Raw genomic sequence first — 14,409 nt, 5'->3', positions numbered from 1 at the left:
TGGTGTTTTGCCTGCATTCTTGTCTGTGTGAGGGTGTCGGATCCCTTGGAACTAGAGTTACAGACAGTTGTGAGCTGCCGTGTGGGTGCTGGGAATTGAACCTGGTCCTCTGGAAGAGCAGCCAGTGCTCTTAACCACTGAGCCATCTCTCCAGCTGCCAGGCCTAGTTTTAAAGAAAAAAAATTACATTCATTCATTCATTCATTTGCTTTGCGTGTGGGGTGCATACCATAGCATGCATATGGCAGTCAGAGGATAACTTTCAGGAGTCAGTTCTCCCCTTCCTCCAAATGAGCTCCAAGGATGGAACTCAAAATCATTAGGCTTGGGGAACATGAGCCTTTGCTCAGGGAACCATCAGTGCTCCCACCCTACCACCTCAATTTATTATTACCTAATGGTAAGAGAAAGTAAAATTATATTCTGGTAAGAAGTGATTTATCTCACAAAGAGACATTACGTTTTAGGTACATATTTGTTTGTTAGTTGGTTTTTCAATCTTAGGTGATAAAAGAAACAGAAATGAGAATTGCTGAGGGTGACATGGAAAGCACATATGTGTATCATCTTAGGCAGTCTCTGGCAAGTCTTATGGGCATGTGAAGCAGTTTAATATGGCTTCTAATCTAAGTTCAAATAGAAAACATGGTTCTCATTGTAAGACTGGCAACCAACCTAATTTCTACATGGAAACTTACAACCCTCTGTACTGCACTTGAGATTATGAAAGCCCAGTGGGACACATACATTACAGTGACTACACAGAGCTGATTTAAAACAGCCTCTTCAGAACTCTCTGTACTTGAGCTTCTCGACTACCACCAGAGTGAGAAAATACAGGTACCATATAGAAGAGGTGAGTTTCTTCCTACAAAGAAAAGTAGTGTGCTCTCTCATGTGCTGGCTTTACAAGCAAACAGTTTGCCCAGAATTTGAAGAGGAAGATGGAAGAAAAATTAGTCCCAGGAGCTGTAAAACAAGAGAAAGCCCCAAATACATGACACAAGATACTCATAACACCGAGAGCCTGCTCAGAGAGTGTGAAAGCCTCTGGATAGAAACTGCAACTCCAAACGTTCAATTTGAAGACAGTTATTACCTCCCACCTCAAAGCTTACTTGTGTAGACAGATACCAGACAGCTTTCAAACCAGATATCTCCTTAAAGTCACTGAAATCCTGATAAAGTCTTGTCAAATGAGCAAATGAATTATTCCTGAATATTATAACAGGACAGTTCCACTGTCTGATTTATGCTCTAGCAACACTGCTATTCTAATTCAAATAGTAATTCTACTTTTTAGTAACAACTTTATTCATAATTGACAAAATTTCAAAGTAACACATCTGCTAGTAAGAAACTGATAAAGTGTGGTATCCAGACAACAAGACATTACTCAACAGTAAAACAAAATGAGTTCTTGAGCTCTGAAGTAACAGAGGACTCTTAAATGCAGTTAGTAACTAAAGAATCTAGCCAGAAGCTATCAATATTTGACCCCAATGACAAGACACTTTGGCAAAGATCCATGGTTCCAGGAGTTGGGGAGAGCAAAGAACACACAGGCTGGGCTCAGGTAACTTTGAGGCCTGTGAAATCATCTTGTGTGGTATTTTAATTGTGGACATATGTTGTTGACCTTTGTCAAAACCCCATGGCAAGTACAATACCAAGAGGAGATGAATCTACCATCAATCAGGGGTGCTAGTTATTAACATATGACATAACAGCACAGGTTCACTGACTGTGGGCAGTAACAGTGGAGGAGACTAGGTACGCATGGTGGACCATGGGATATTTTAAAAGTCTCTCAACGTTTTGCTCAATCATGTTGTGAACTAAAAACTGCTCTAGAGAATAAAGTTTAGTTTTTAAAAAGTAAACTGGTATCTTAGTTGGTTTATAACACTTGGTCCAAAGTCTTATGATTAAGAAAAAGAGCAATACAATTTTTTTTGCAATTACAAAATAGTTAACGTATACACTATTTTCATTCAATAACAAAGGAAGTGATTTGAATATAGCTGGAAATGAAATTGCTAGATTCAATTAGATACAAGTGCCAAATGTGCTTGTAGTTTAAATGCAGACTAGAACTGGACAACTAGGGGACGTAAAGCTGCTATAGTGTGAAAGTCTATGCCCATCCCAAGTCTTTTATTGAGGCCTTTGCCTTTACGGTGATGATGCTCACATGTGGGGGCTTTTGGGGGGCTGACTAAGTCACATGGGCAGACCTTCACCACCATAAGAAGACACAGCAAGAGGAACAGTGTATGAGCCAGAAAAGAAGGCAGTCCCCAGGCATGGAACCTGCCTTAGCTAAGGATTTCCTGGTTACCAGAACCATGAGAAATACATTTCTGTGTTTGTACAATACCCAGTTTATGCTATTTCATTACAAGGACTAAGAGGACAATTATTTGGTCAAAGTCCCACATCATGTAAGTAAGGAAAATGAGGCTGTGGGTCACAAGATGATTAAATGACACAAAGAAGGAACTCAGTGTCTGTTCATTTTTCACTGTACCTCAAAAACTCAACATAACTGTTGTGAGAATTCAGAGACACTAACTCTTTTCTTCTCCCATGTGTTCGTTTTTTTCTCAGAAGACATGACACCAATTAGAATATCTCTTCAGCTGATGAGCATCCATCAACCTTTGTATATTTACTCATTTATTCTGTGTGTGCCTGGTTTTCCCCCAGAGGTCATCAAATTTTTTGTTTTCTTTAAGAATTCTTAAGCAGCCTAAGAGAACATTTTACTGACAGTGAATATAAAATGAATGTGTTTATTACCAAAGCCAAGGCTATGCTCACCACCCTATCATTGTTAGTTAGAAGCTAGAATCTTGGCCGACCTCTCCCAGAGGTAAGAATCCACCCATGGTGGGAGCAGCTGTGACTGTGACGGAATCTACAAATAACATGCTGGGAATTCGGCAGGCACTGTTATTATATCCTGTTTACACTGTCATTTCTCCTATCAGCAGGATATTATTTATACAGACCCCACCCCTGCACTTCTTGTTTATCTTATTATAGAAGCCCTCCGAATCTATAAAAAGCAGCCTCTGCATTTGCTTCTGGAACAGCACACGTGTTGGAATTTTGCACCTTGCTACACTTTTTTATTTAGCATTTTCTGTTGTTAGGTACCATCCGCTCTGAATTTTATCTTATGGTTGGCTTCACATATTTGAGTTGAACTCAAACGACTTTCAGAGAATCTGCTATAAAATGACAGAAGACCGTGTGTAGGTAATGGCCAGATTAGATATTCCAGGGATGGGAAGGCTTCCCAACCCATGTTCACCCGACCCTAAGTGGGGCAATCATGAGGGCTTCACTAATTTATTGTTCTTCCCAGACATGAGAAGTGCTGTTTCTGTTAGTTTCCTGGCTGGACAGGCTGAGACACAAATGTGATTAATTCATAATTTCACGAGAAACACAACTCAGTGAGTTGGCCAATAGATGAATAATAAATTAACCTGCTTATTAATTTCCTCATTTTCCTACTCTGTAGATTAAAACAAGATAAACAAACAAAAAACCCTGAAACTTTCCTACACACAAAATGTAGAGGACTGTTGAGCAAGCAATTATCCCCAAAACAGTGTCTCTGCGAACCTTTCGGCATGTGGTTTGAGCTAAACACAGCCGTTCCTCTAAGCCTCAACGAGTTCTACCAGGCAGCGAGGTGGGTGTGAAATGTTGAGTATCGGGACACTGACAGACCCTCTGAAGAAATGGCATCACTCAAGTGAGGATTAAACCTAAGGACAGTCACTGAGCCAATGCAAGTGCTAACAGTGAGGTGTGGTTAGTAGGGTCGGATAGAGCTATGCTGAGGAAGTAAAGGCATCCTGGTAAACCCAGAATTTGGGAGCATGCAAATGATCAGGACTCTCAAAACTACAAGCAGTTAAATTCATCTGTGTATATACATAACATAAGATGGCAATAAAAATGGAGTGAGGGCTGAATTATAAGAATTTCCTGGGCTGACAGGATGGCTCAGTGAATAAACGTGCTTGTTGCCAAGGCTTATGATCCAAATTAAATCCTTGGAACACACATGATAGAAAGAAAAAGAAACCCTCACCCCAAAACACGCAGTGTGACAAGTAAGCACGAACACATGAAAAATGTTTTGTTTTGTTTTAATTTCTTGTTTTAGACAATGAAGGGCCAATGTAGGTTCATAGAAAGGAACCTCTCTGAGGTGAAACTGAGATGGGGAAGATATTTTTAACAATATCCCATCGTTATGGTGGTGAAAGGAGGGCCATGTGTACAACAGGTAACAAATGTCTAAGTGTATCTCAGCTTTTCCTTTCCCAAATGGAGGATGATACTACTGAGTGAAGCAATGATAACCAATGCCTACCAACTGGTATTACTGTTTGGAAAGTTTACCAATTTCCTAGAACAGTCCTTCTCAAACCTTCTCAAATTACCCAGGGGATCTAGCTGAAATGTAAATTCTACTTCACAGATTTAGAGATGATACCATATATTCCTACAAGTTTTCAACTAATGCCCAAAACTGCTGTTTCCTGGACTAGATTTTGAATAGCAAGATGTAAAAACATTTCCCAGTTTCCTTTTCCAAAATGGAAATATTTGATGTACTATGTTTAACTGACTATGGTACAATGCTTTTAGATATGCCACCACATCTGGCATAAGAAAGACGATTAAGAGCATCTTTCTATGATTTGCAATCATGTTGGACACTCATACAAAGCTACTATTTTACCAGTCTAAGACAAGACTGGCTCAGAGAGTAAGGGAAATGGTCACAAAGCCTGACAAGGTAAGTTTGATTCCAAGACTCACATGTTAGAAGGAGAGATTTCCTCAAGCTGTCTTCTGTCCTACACGCATGCACACATGCATGTGCCTAAGATTCAAGAGTCAGTACATTCAATACTCAGAAATATTCTCTTCTGAACAAAATCAGCCTTGCAATTTTATCATGTTACAAATTTGTCTGCCCCCACCCCCACTTACAAACCAGAACATATATTCCTTATAGCCCTAAGTGCTAAAGTAAAGGTACAAAAACACAACATCCCATCACGGTATAATCTACCACATCATGAGTTTCAGTAACATCTACACAACTTGCCCTCATAGTGCGTTAAGCACTGCAACTTAGTTTTTTAAAGACAAAGATTAATAATTTATCTTATACATCCTACTAACAAATACCTAAAGACTTAAATTCACACACCTTTCTTTACCATTAACTTCTACACAGAAGGATGTGTTTAAAAGTCTTTTACCAGTAACAAAGACATTGTTTATAAAAGTATATTACTGGTAAAATATATACACCGGCATGTACATATACATATCAGAAAGGATTGGCAGACATTAGGTATTAGGAATGAAATTTAATACTTTTAGCTCTGAAGTTACATTTTAATCCAGTTAATGAGTAGGAATAACCTCTTAAGAACATTTGCTTCAGTGTGTACCAGCATTTCCACCACAAAAGGAACATCAGAGCTCGAGGAACCCAGATACCAACCTGTAACCACAAAGTATGAAAACTGAGGTAGAGGCCTGAGAAGACCCAAGGCATAAATTTGCAGCCATGTGCAAAAAGGGGTGGTGGTGATAATGACTGTAACTGTCAGTGCAGACAGTGTAACAACACAGCAATGTAGATGTACTGGAAGAACTTCTGGTTCCTCTGAGAACTTTAGAGCTAAGGAAGAGCACACACCAACAGTGACGACACGTCTACACCCAGATTCAAGAGTTCCATTTTTAAAATGTAATCTGGATAGAGAATGACACATATACACCACATGTCAGGGTGAGGTCTGGGTTGGAGAATGGGATGCGATATAAACAACAACAACAAAAAGACAACGGTGACTCTCATCTTCTCGGGAGGGCGTGAAGAAAGCTTTCATACACAGAAAAGGTCACTCAAAAGACACTCAAAAGACATCTGTAGGGGATGGTGGTGCATATATCCCGCGCTTCTTAGGTGGCTGCAAGAGGATCAGGAGGTCAAGGTCATTATCAGTCACAGAGTGAGTTTGAGACCAGCCTTAACCACATGCCACCCTGTCTCAAGAAAAAACAAAAACAGACAACAAAACCACAGCTCCAACAACAACAAATCCCCAAAACAAAAAAGGAAAACAAAGACTCCCACAACTTGCTATTTCCTCATGAGTTACTTTTTACTGGTAAACTCCTAGATTTGATTTAGAGGACGGCAAAGCTTTTAAAAATAAGGAACCGACAGCAGCTGATGTGCTTGTGTCACGGGCGTTATCATGATCATAAGGAAACAACTTCCCCTTTCAAGTATAAAATAGGGATTTGTTTTCTTATTACTAATGTTACAAAACTTACTAACACAAGTTTAAAAAAAAAAAAAAAGCACTGGAGCATGTCCCTGATCTCGGAGGCACTGGTTTAAGTTCCAGACTTCCGTCACCATGCCCAAGCTGACAGGGCTGCAGCATGGAAATGTAAGCGACATTCCAACACCTGCACAGATGGCAGAGACGAGACATGATTCTAGAATAAAGGGCTCTCCGGCTCTTACCTGTTACCTGTGCAACAACTGCTTGGGAAATCCTCCGATTGGCAAGAAAGGCTTTGATTTCCTCTTTTATCACACTGCTGTCCCTCCTAACAAAAACAGAAGACAAGACCAACAATGTATGTTGAAGGTAGAAATCCTCATCTTTGCTAAAAGAAAGGTGAAGCAGAGAGGTGGGGAGAACACAGAAAGGAAGGACACAAAAATAAAAGGGAAACAGACTAAACTTGGGTGAAAATATGAAATTACAACAAACCAAGAAACACCAAATACTCCAGTCCTGAAACGTAACACCACCAGACAGACACCTCAGTGAATGCCACTGTGGATACAAGTCTCATGTGGGAGGACCATTAATTGCATGCTGTGTATAATTTAAATTAGGAACAAGGCTGCCACATACGGTACGTATGGTCTCATTATTGGGGAAAAAATCGTACATAGAAGGCCTGGAAAAATAAAAAGCAACAGCAATGAAAATCAGCTGTAAACAGATTGTGGGTTTGCAGGTTAATGGAGGAACTGTAGAAGTGACTGACACTCATCCTAAAACCTTGGAAATGCTTCAGGGGCAGAAATCAATACCATTCCCACAACTGAAAATATTAGCATTGTAAGAAACACCCTTAGCTGTTTCCTCTCCCTCCCTTCTGTATAAGTCTTCCCCACAAAGAATGTGGGATGGTTTGAAATATTAACAGCTTCATATTAAAAGTATTTATTAATTTCCCATTACATATAATAGGTACACAGAATAGTTAATAATAAAAACTACACTATTCAACCTTGGTATTATATACTCTTGGTCCATTACAAACTTTATTTAAAAAGTCAGCAAGTTTTCATAGACCAGATATCCTTAAGAATGACAAAGAATATTCTTTCACCAAAACAAACAAACAATAAAGGTTAAATTGGAGCTTAAAGCCTATAAAACCAGAATACTATTTCTTGTTCAAGATGAAAACCGACACAGAACCATGGTAGCTTATTATCTAAACAAGGTCAACAGATTAAGGGCTTCAGCTCAAGTAAACCGCCATCTGCTCTCACATAAACCACAAACTAATAATCTTTCTCAGATGGACCTTTGCAAATAGATACAAATCAGGCTTAACCCCCACCCCCAAACTATATACAATTATTATAACTCCAATTGAATTTAAAAAAAATTTTTTTGAGGCAGGGACTCAATCTTTTCTTTCTCCTTCCTTCCTTCCTTCCTTCCTTCCTTCCTTCCTTCCTTCCTTCCTTCCTTCCCTCCCTCCCTCCCTCCCTCCCTCCCTCCCTCCCTTCCCTCCCTCCCACCCTTCCTCCCTCCCTCCCTCGCTCCCTCCCTTTCTGAGTGAGGGTTTCTCTGTATAGTCTTGGCTGTCCTGGAACTCACGCTGTAGACCAGGCTGGCTTTGAACTATCCTCCTGCCTCTGTCTCCTGAGTGCTGGGATTAAATGCGTGCACCACTGCCTGACTGGGACTCACTTGCTAGGCTAGCCTAAAACGATTTAGTCCAAGTGGTGTTCAAACTGAAGCCATCCTCCCATCTCAGTCTCTTGATGCTAGGAGAAAAGCTGTGGTCATTTCTCTCTCTCTCTCATTTTAGTTTTCTGAGACACAGTCTATTAGTTCATGCTGGCCTTGAGCGCTGGGATTGTACCTGTGTGCTGCCATTCTCGGCTTTCTCTCTTGTATAGACTATATTATACCCTCAAATTTGTCTCTTGGCAAAGTCTAAAATGTTAAGCACTAGTTATTTACAATAAAACCGTTGACCCTTGATCTAAGACAAAGGCATTGCAAATCTTTAAAGACTGTTTTGTGAACAAGCCACAAATTTCATAGAGGCTCAAGTCTCCCTGTAGATTGGAGAAGAAACAAAAGTATCCTATCAGAAGATGATACTAACCTGCCATTTAATTTAGACAAGTCTTTCAGCTCCCTTACCTGGAAGGGATGCACTCTGTTGGGGGGTGCCATGTTCCCTGTGGAATTGTACCTGTGAATGTAGCTTGTGTACACGTGAGTGTCCCTGTTTGTCTCTGAGCCCAGAGCTCACCAGTTTGCTTGACTGCCTAGCCTATGAGCTGCAGGGATCCCCGCAGGGTAAAGGCACATGCCAGCATTGCCTGACTTTTTTCTGGATGCCCAAGAAATGAACTTAGTTCCTCATTCCTGTGCAGCAGGCACAGCACTTGTCTGGGCTATGTCCCTGCTATGGGGAATTTTGGAAAAGAGCAGAGATGGAATAGTGAGCATCTAATATATAGCTCTACAATATCCCTGAGTTACTGACTGGAAATCCTAATCAAGCAGTAAGAAGAAAACAAAAATTTAGCTGTCTAATGCAATATTTGCAATTTCTCAAACTTAGATTACAATCTACATGTTGACTAAAATTCTCTCAAAATGCCTGTCTCTATACCAATTATAAGCAAGAGACAACTTTTATAGTAGCTATTTCATATGGCTTTTATACACACACAAAGCAAGTTCTGACATAACTACAAAATTAAGTTGAAATTTTTATATAAACTACTGTATTTCAACATACTAAATGATCTTGGAAAATGAAACTATATTTGAGGAAAATTGTTCAGATTAAATCTAAAAATGTTCTTTTGTAGGCAAAATGAACAAATGGTATTTTCTTGACTAATAATTTAAAATAATTCAAACCAATTCATTTTCAATCAAATGCACCAAGAGGAGACATCAAATCATACAGAACAGATAATACCCAACTATGTCACCAGTCTGTGAATTAATCACAACCTTGCAGTATGGCATTATTAAGGGAGTGCAGCTAGACAGGAGGAGTCCCCAATGTTTAGAAAACAACAACCCACTCACCACCTCCAAGAATATATTTTTATACATTATGCAGGTCTCTAAAGTATCCACAGTAAGTTTAAACACACATTCTTCACTGCTTTACCATAGACTCTCTTGGGGGAAGGGGGAGACTGAGATGTGGCTAAAATCCTAAATTTCTGGCTAGCATCAAAAAACCCCCAGGTCTCAATCTTCAACCCCTCCACTCCTTAAAAGACAAAAACATGTGAGAGAAAGCCATTTAATAAAGTTGTGCTCTGGTTTCACCATTTGCTAAAAAACAAGAACATTAACATACTCCTTCCAAAGGTTTTCATTTCTATAGTTACTGTGCATTAATTATGTAGAATAATGGGTCTCACTATGGCATTACCACACATGTGTATAATGGACTTTGATTCAGTCACTTAGCTGCCATGACCCCTCACCCCCATACCTTCTCCACTCCTGCTGGTTCCCTCCCTCTACCCTTCTCTACTCCTGCTGGTCTTTCCCCTCTCCCCTTCTCTACTCCTGTTGGTTCCTTCCCTCTCCTCTTCTCCATTCCTGTTGGCCCCCCTCTTATTCCCAAATTTCAAAGGGTTATAAGAGATCATAGATATAGTTTGTGGCAGTATGCTGTGTCAGCATGCACAAGATCCTGTGTTTAGTCTCTAGCACTGACAACAAAAAGGTAAAAAGCTTTTAAAATGTTCCTCTAAGCCGCTAAATGATATAAACACATACACAAACATGCATATAACATATGCAAAAGACATTTCTTTGAAGTGGTTTTGAAATTGTAAATGTATCCTATAGACACAAACTATTAATTCCATAAAGCAATCAGACAGGATCCAAAGAAGAGCAGAAACAATTGATGAGTTGTAACTGTCAGTCTGAAGTGACCACCTTAGACCAGGGACTTCAAAGCATCATGGACAAAGTGTTCTCAGGCACTGGAGAAGAATGCCTGCTTGCTTGGGTTCACTAGCTATCTGCAAAAGCAGCAACGCCATCTGCCTTCACTCTCCAGTTCATTCTGCAGGGCTGATCTGGCTCTTTGTCTTCTGCATCCTCTCCTGTAACTGCATTTTACTTGTGGAGCCACCTACGTTTTAGTGTGAAATATCACTAACACAAATCTGACTCTCTCATATTCTATTCAGTATTTCCTCCCTTTGTTGAAAATTTGAGATTTTGCCTAAAGAGAACCGAGTCCCTTCTTCTACTCCACCACAATAAGTCACATGCCTCAAGACTGTCCCCTTCTGAAGACCTAATGTATTAAAATGAGAAGCAAGCCAATATTTCTCTGGGTTCACTTTTAACTTCCAACATAAGCAACCACTTGATCTCAACCGAGGCACTTGAAGTGCATGCCACTTCCTCCTGCTACTGTTTTCAAATTGCTGCCACTGTATTCATCTGGTGGACTTCAAAAGGATGGAGCACTCCCTTTCTAGACATCACTGCCCACGGCCTTTGTTTTTAAAACTAGTTAACTCTTCACTACCATCCTCCCTAATATATATGAAAGAGTCCACCAGGAATGCCCTTTTGACAAATTACTTGTATGTACACGAGAAAAAGACTATGAGGCAGGGGCTTTGCCATTAATCCAGGATCACTTTGAACCAGAGCTTTTCCTACCTCAGCCTCTGGAGTGCCGGGACTAAATGGCACTACCACCCTGTCCTGATTCTAATGCTCCTTGCTTTTTGTTTTGAGCATGGACTTGCTATGTAGCCAAGGCTGGTTTTGAACTCACAGAAGTCTCCTGCCTTCACCTCCCAAGGAGTTGGATTCCAGAGGAGTGCCACCACATCTGGCTTTCTGATTACCTTTCAAAAAGACGATGTAACTGTCATCTATCTAGAGAAGTTCTCTCTGATCATCATAGCTTACAAAGAAAGACTTCTTAACAAAGCTAACTCTTAACATTTCAATTGTAGTACGGACACAATGCTCTATATATATAGCCCATCTATCCTACTAGCCTGGAAAGATCTTTAGCAAAAACTCCTGTCATATTCAGCATGGATTTTTAAAAAGATAATAATAAGTAATCTGTTTAATGAAAGATTTCTAAAGATTAAAGGCTGTAACATAAAAAAATCTCATCTAAAAATATGTATAACAGCTTTAAATTCTTATTTTCAAGTACGTTTATGTTTTCCAAATCAGGATGGAGAGGTTATTCATGGTGACTCAAAATGACACTGATTTGTTTTCTGGAAGAAAGCATATTAAAGGGCTCATATTTTAAAATGACATGCTTTAAGATGACTCATACTCTCCAAGTTAACACACCCTTAGTATTCTTCTGGATGTTGTAAAGGGAGCTAGCTCAAAGTGACCCCAAGACAAAGCCAACACAGTGTATTTCACAGTTGAAAGACACTCACGACTTTCTCCCTGTGCAGATACAAAGCACATCTTTAAGAGAGAACATTAAAGGGAGAGCTGTTCTATATGCAGATGGAGGGAGAGCGCACCACCACTTAGTGGTGTTACATTCTTATACAGCACCAACATCCTGCCTCACAAGTAAATACAGGCTGAGAGCCCCCACTGAGGTATATCAGATCAGAAGCCTTTTCAGATTTTCTTTTTTAAATTTGGAACTATTTTCATATTTATAATGGAATACCTTAGGGGCAGAGCCCAAGTATAAACACAAAGTTCAATTATGTTTTACATAATTATAGAGAGACATGTAACTTGGGACAGTATTTTAAATAACTCTTTGCTGAGGAATGTGTTGTATTATGGAATTTTTTCACTTGCAACACAGAGTGCTCAGAAGCTTTGAATTTTAATACACCATGGCTCAAGGATGCTCAATTGATGCTTTAGTCTTAAGCATATACATAACCAACTTGGAATGAGCTTGCACAATTTTGTACAAAATACTAACAAAATATAGTGTATGGGTGATGTAGAACAACATGCTTATTGTACAGCATTACTAATTCTAATAAGCCTTGTTTACATTATCTCATAATATACATATATAACCGCAGGAAAACACTGCTATATTCTATTGTATTAGCAGATGCAGACACACATTCCTATGCATATACTTGCATACTAATAGGCCTTTTAAGATATCCAATGTAAAATGAGTTGACTTTCACTGTTGGCTTTCAGTCCTTCCTAAAGTGGCACATTTAACCTTTACTGAGAATTTACATAAGTAGTGTGGCTTTCTTCTTCCTTTTCTGATCCCAATCAAAACTAGAAAGATAATTTCTGACTCTTTAACAAATGATCAAAGGTACAGTTATAACCTGGGGAAGCTGCACATACATAGAAATCTCCATTATAAACCTTCAAATAATATACTGTAATGTGGATTCACTGGATTACAAAATCTGCAAAGTATGTCTTAGGGCGGAACACCTGCAGGTTGTAGCTGTGCGCAAGTAGGTTGATTTGACACATAGCACACGTGACAGGAAGACCCTCAGATATCCACACTTCCTACTAGAGCCCAGCAATTCCAGGTCACTGTCATGCCACCAGTGTTGAATAAGCAGCAAGGACAGTATATCACTAGACAAATACAGAATACTCAGAAAGAGCTACTGTTTGAAAATTTCTCTAATATCTCACCAATAAAAATTCACTGTTTAGTAAGTGATTTGAAGTAGCAGATATCATGTCAGGGAAGGAGAAGGGCAAGCCCAGTAAGGCAATTCACAATTTTTTTTTTGTGGAATTTTATCACCTTTCCTAAAGTCTTACTTAATCTATAAGCAAAAATAATATCAATAATAAAATGTACCAGAAACACAATGATAATAAAGACATGGGATGTAATTTAGGCTCAATAATCAAACTTTCTTGAGCAAATTACTAATTTTCATGAACTCAGTTTTACTGATCAGGACCCAGCATGGCTGTTGGGACTGCAAACGTCATGTATGCAGTCATTCAGTCAACTTCTCCCTGTGTCCTAAGAAGGATCGCTCTCTGCAAACTTGAAAAGGGTGAGAAGGGGCGCACACGAGCAAAGGTGGAGTGTGAGAAAGCTCAATTGTGGAGGACCAGAGGTACCGGAGGTCTAGAAGACCCTAGCTAACTAAATGTCACCGGAGCTATTCTGAGCAAGCAGAGGAAGGGAAGAAGAAAGTGTCCTAATAACTATACAACAATTAAGAGCACACGAATGAAACACACATTATACCTGTGAGGCTGTATCCAAGTGAATGTGCACAAACAAAACAAGCTAGCACCTGAACAAATAAATGATATTTTGCTATCTTCTCTATTCAGGATAATTAAAATCTTATGAAACGTCAATGAATAAAGTAACTTATTTGCCAAAATGGTTTTCCTTTTTGAAATGAACAATGATAGATGCTAAATTCACCAAACCATCTATGGCCAAGGATGAGACTCAGTGGAAAATAAAGCCCGGGGTTCAGTCTTCAGCACTAAGAAAGTCACTAGCAATAGCTGAGATGTGGGCACCTCGGTTAATAGTCAAAGATAAACCAAAGCCTCTTGATCATCTGCATTTCAGGGTGCTAAAAGCTTGTTAACATAGACTGTGGTTAAGGTATGATACTCTTCATTACGTGTACCCCACAGTACCTGCAACAAAGGATTTTATGTTTGGCAACTCAACCCTGAAAACAAACTCAGTAGAGGCTGTGTGTTTAAGGCTGCCTCCTCAACTCTTAGAGGTGCCACAGGATGGATCTCCACAAAACACTGTCAGGGGCTGGAGAGATGGCTCAGAGGTTAAGAGCACTGACTCCTCTTCCAGGGGTCCTGAGTTCAATTCCCAGAAACCACATGGTGGCTCACAAAACACTGTCAAACCACCGTAATTCTGTCTTGATGTCAGAAAATCCTCAGGGCCAGTTAAAACAACTTTTATTTTTGGTTCTGTCAAGTCTACAATTCTGTTCATTATTAACTGTAACTAATTTATCTGCAGCCTCTCAGCTTTATAAAAAATTTTAGATTATTTTAGATGCATGAGTGTTTTGCTTGCATGTACATGTGT

General features: G+C 39.5%; 1 protein-coding gene across 1 annotated transcript in view; it reads right to left on the bottom strand.

Moving 5' to 3' along the window:
• Positions 1-14,409, bottom strand: part of Hmbox1 (homeobox containing 1) — a 95,032-nt gene that overhangs the window by 67,119 nt on the left and 13,504 nt on the right. The window contains 1 exon segment of the mRNA XM_040740738.1: positions 6,584-6,669. Within this exon segment, the coding sequence (XP_040596672.1) occupies positions 6,584-6,669 (86 nt within the window).

Source organism: Mesocricetus auratus, unplaced genomic scaffold (genome assembly GCF_017639785.1).
Source record: "Mesocricetus auratus isolate SY011 unplaced genomic scaffold, BCM_Maur_2.0 Super-Scaffold_100707, whole genome shotgun sequence".
Classification (NCBI taxonomy): Eukaryota; Metazoa; Chordata; class Mammalia; order Rodentia; family Cricetidae; genus Mesocricetus; species Mesocricetus auratus.
This window is presented reverse-complemented; position numbering and strand designations above follow the sequence as displayed.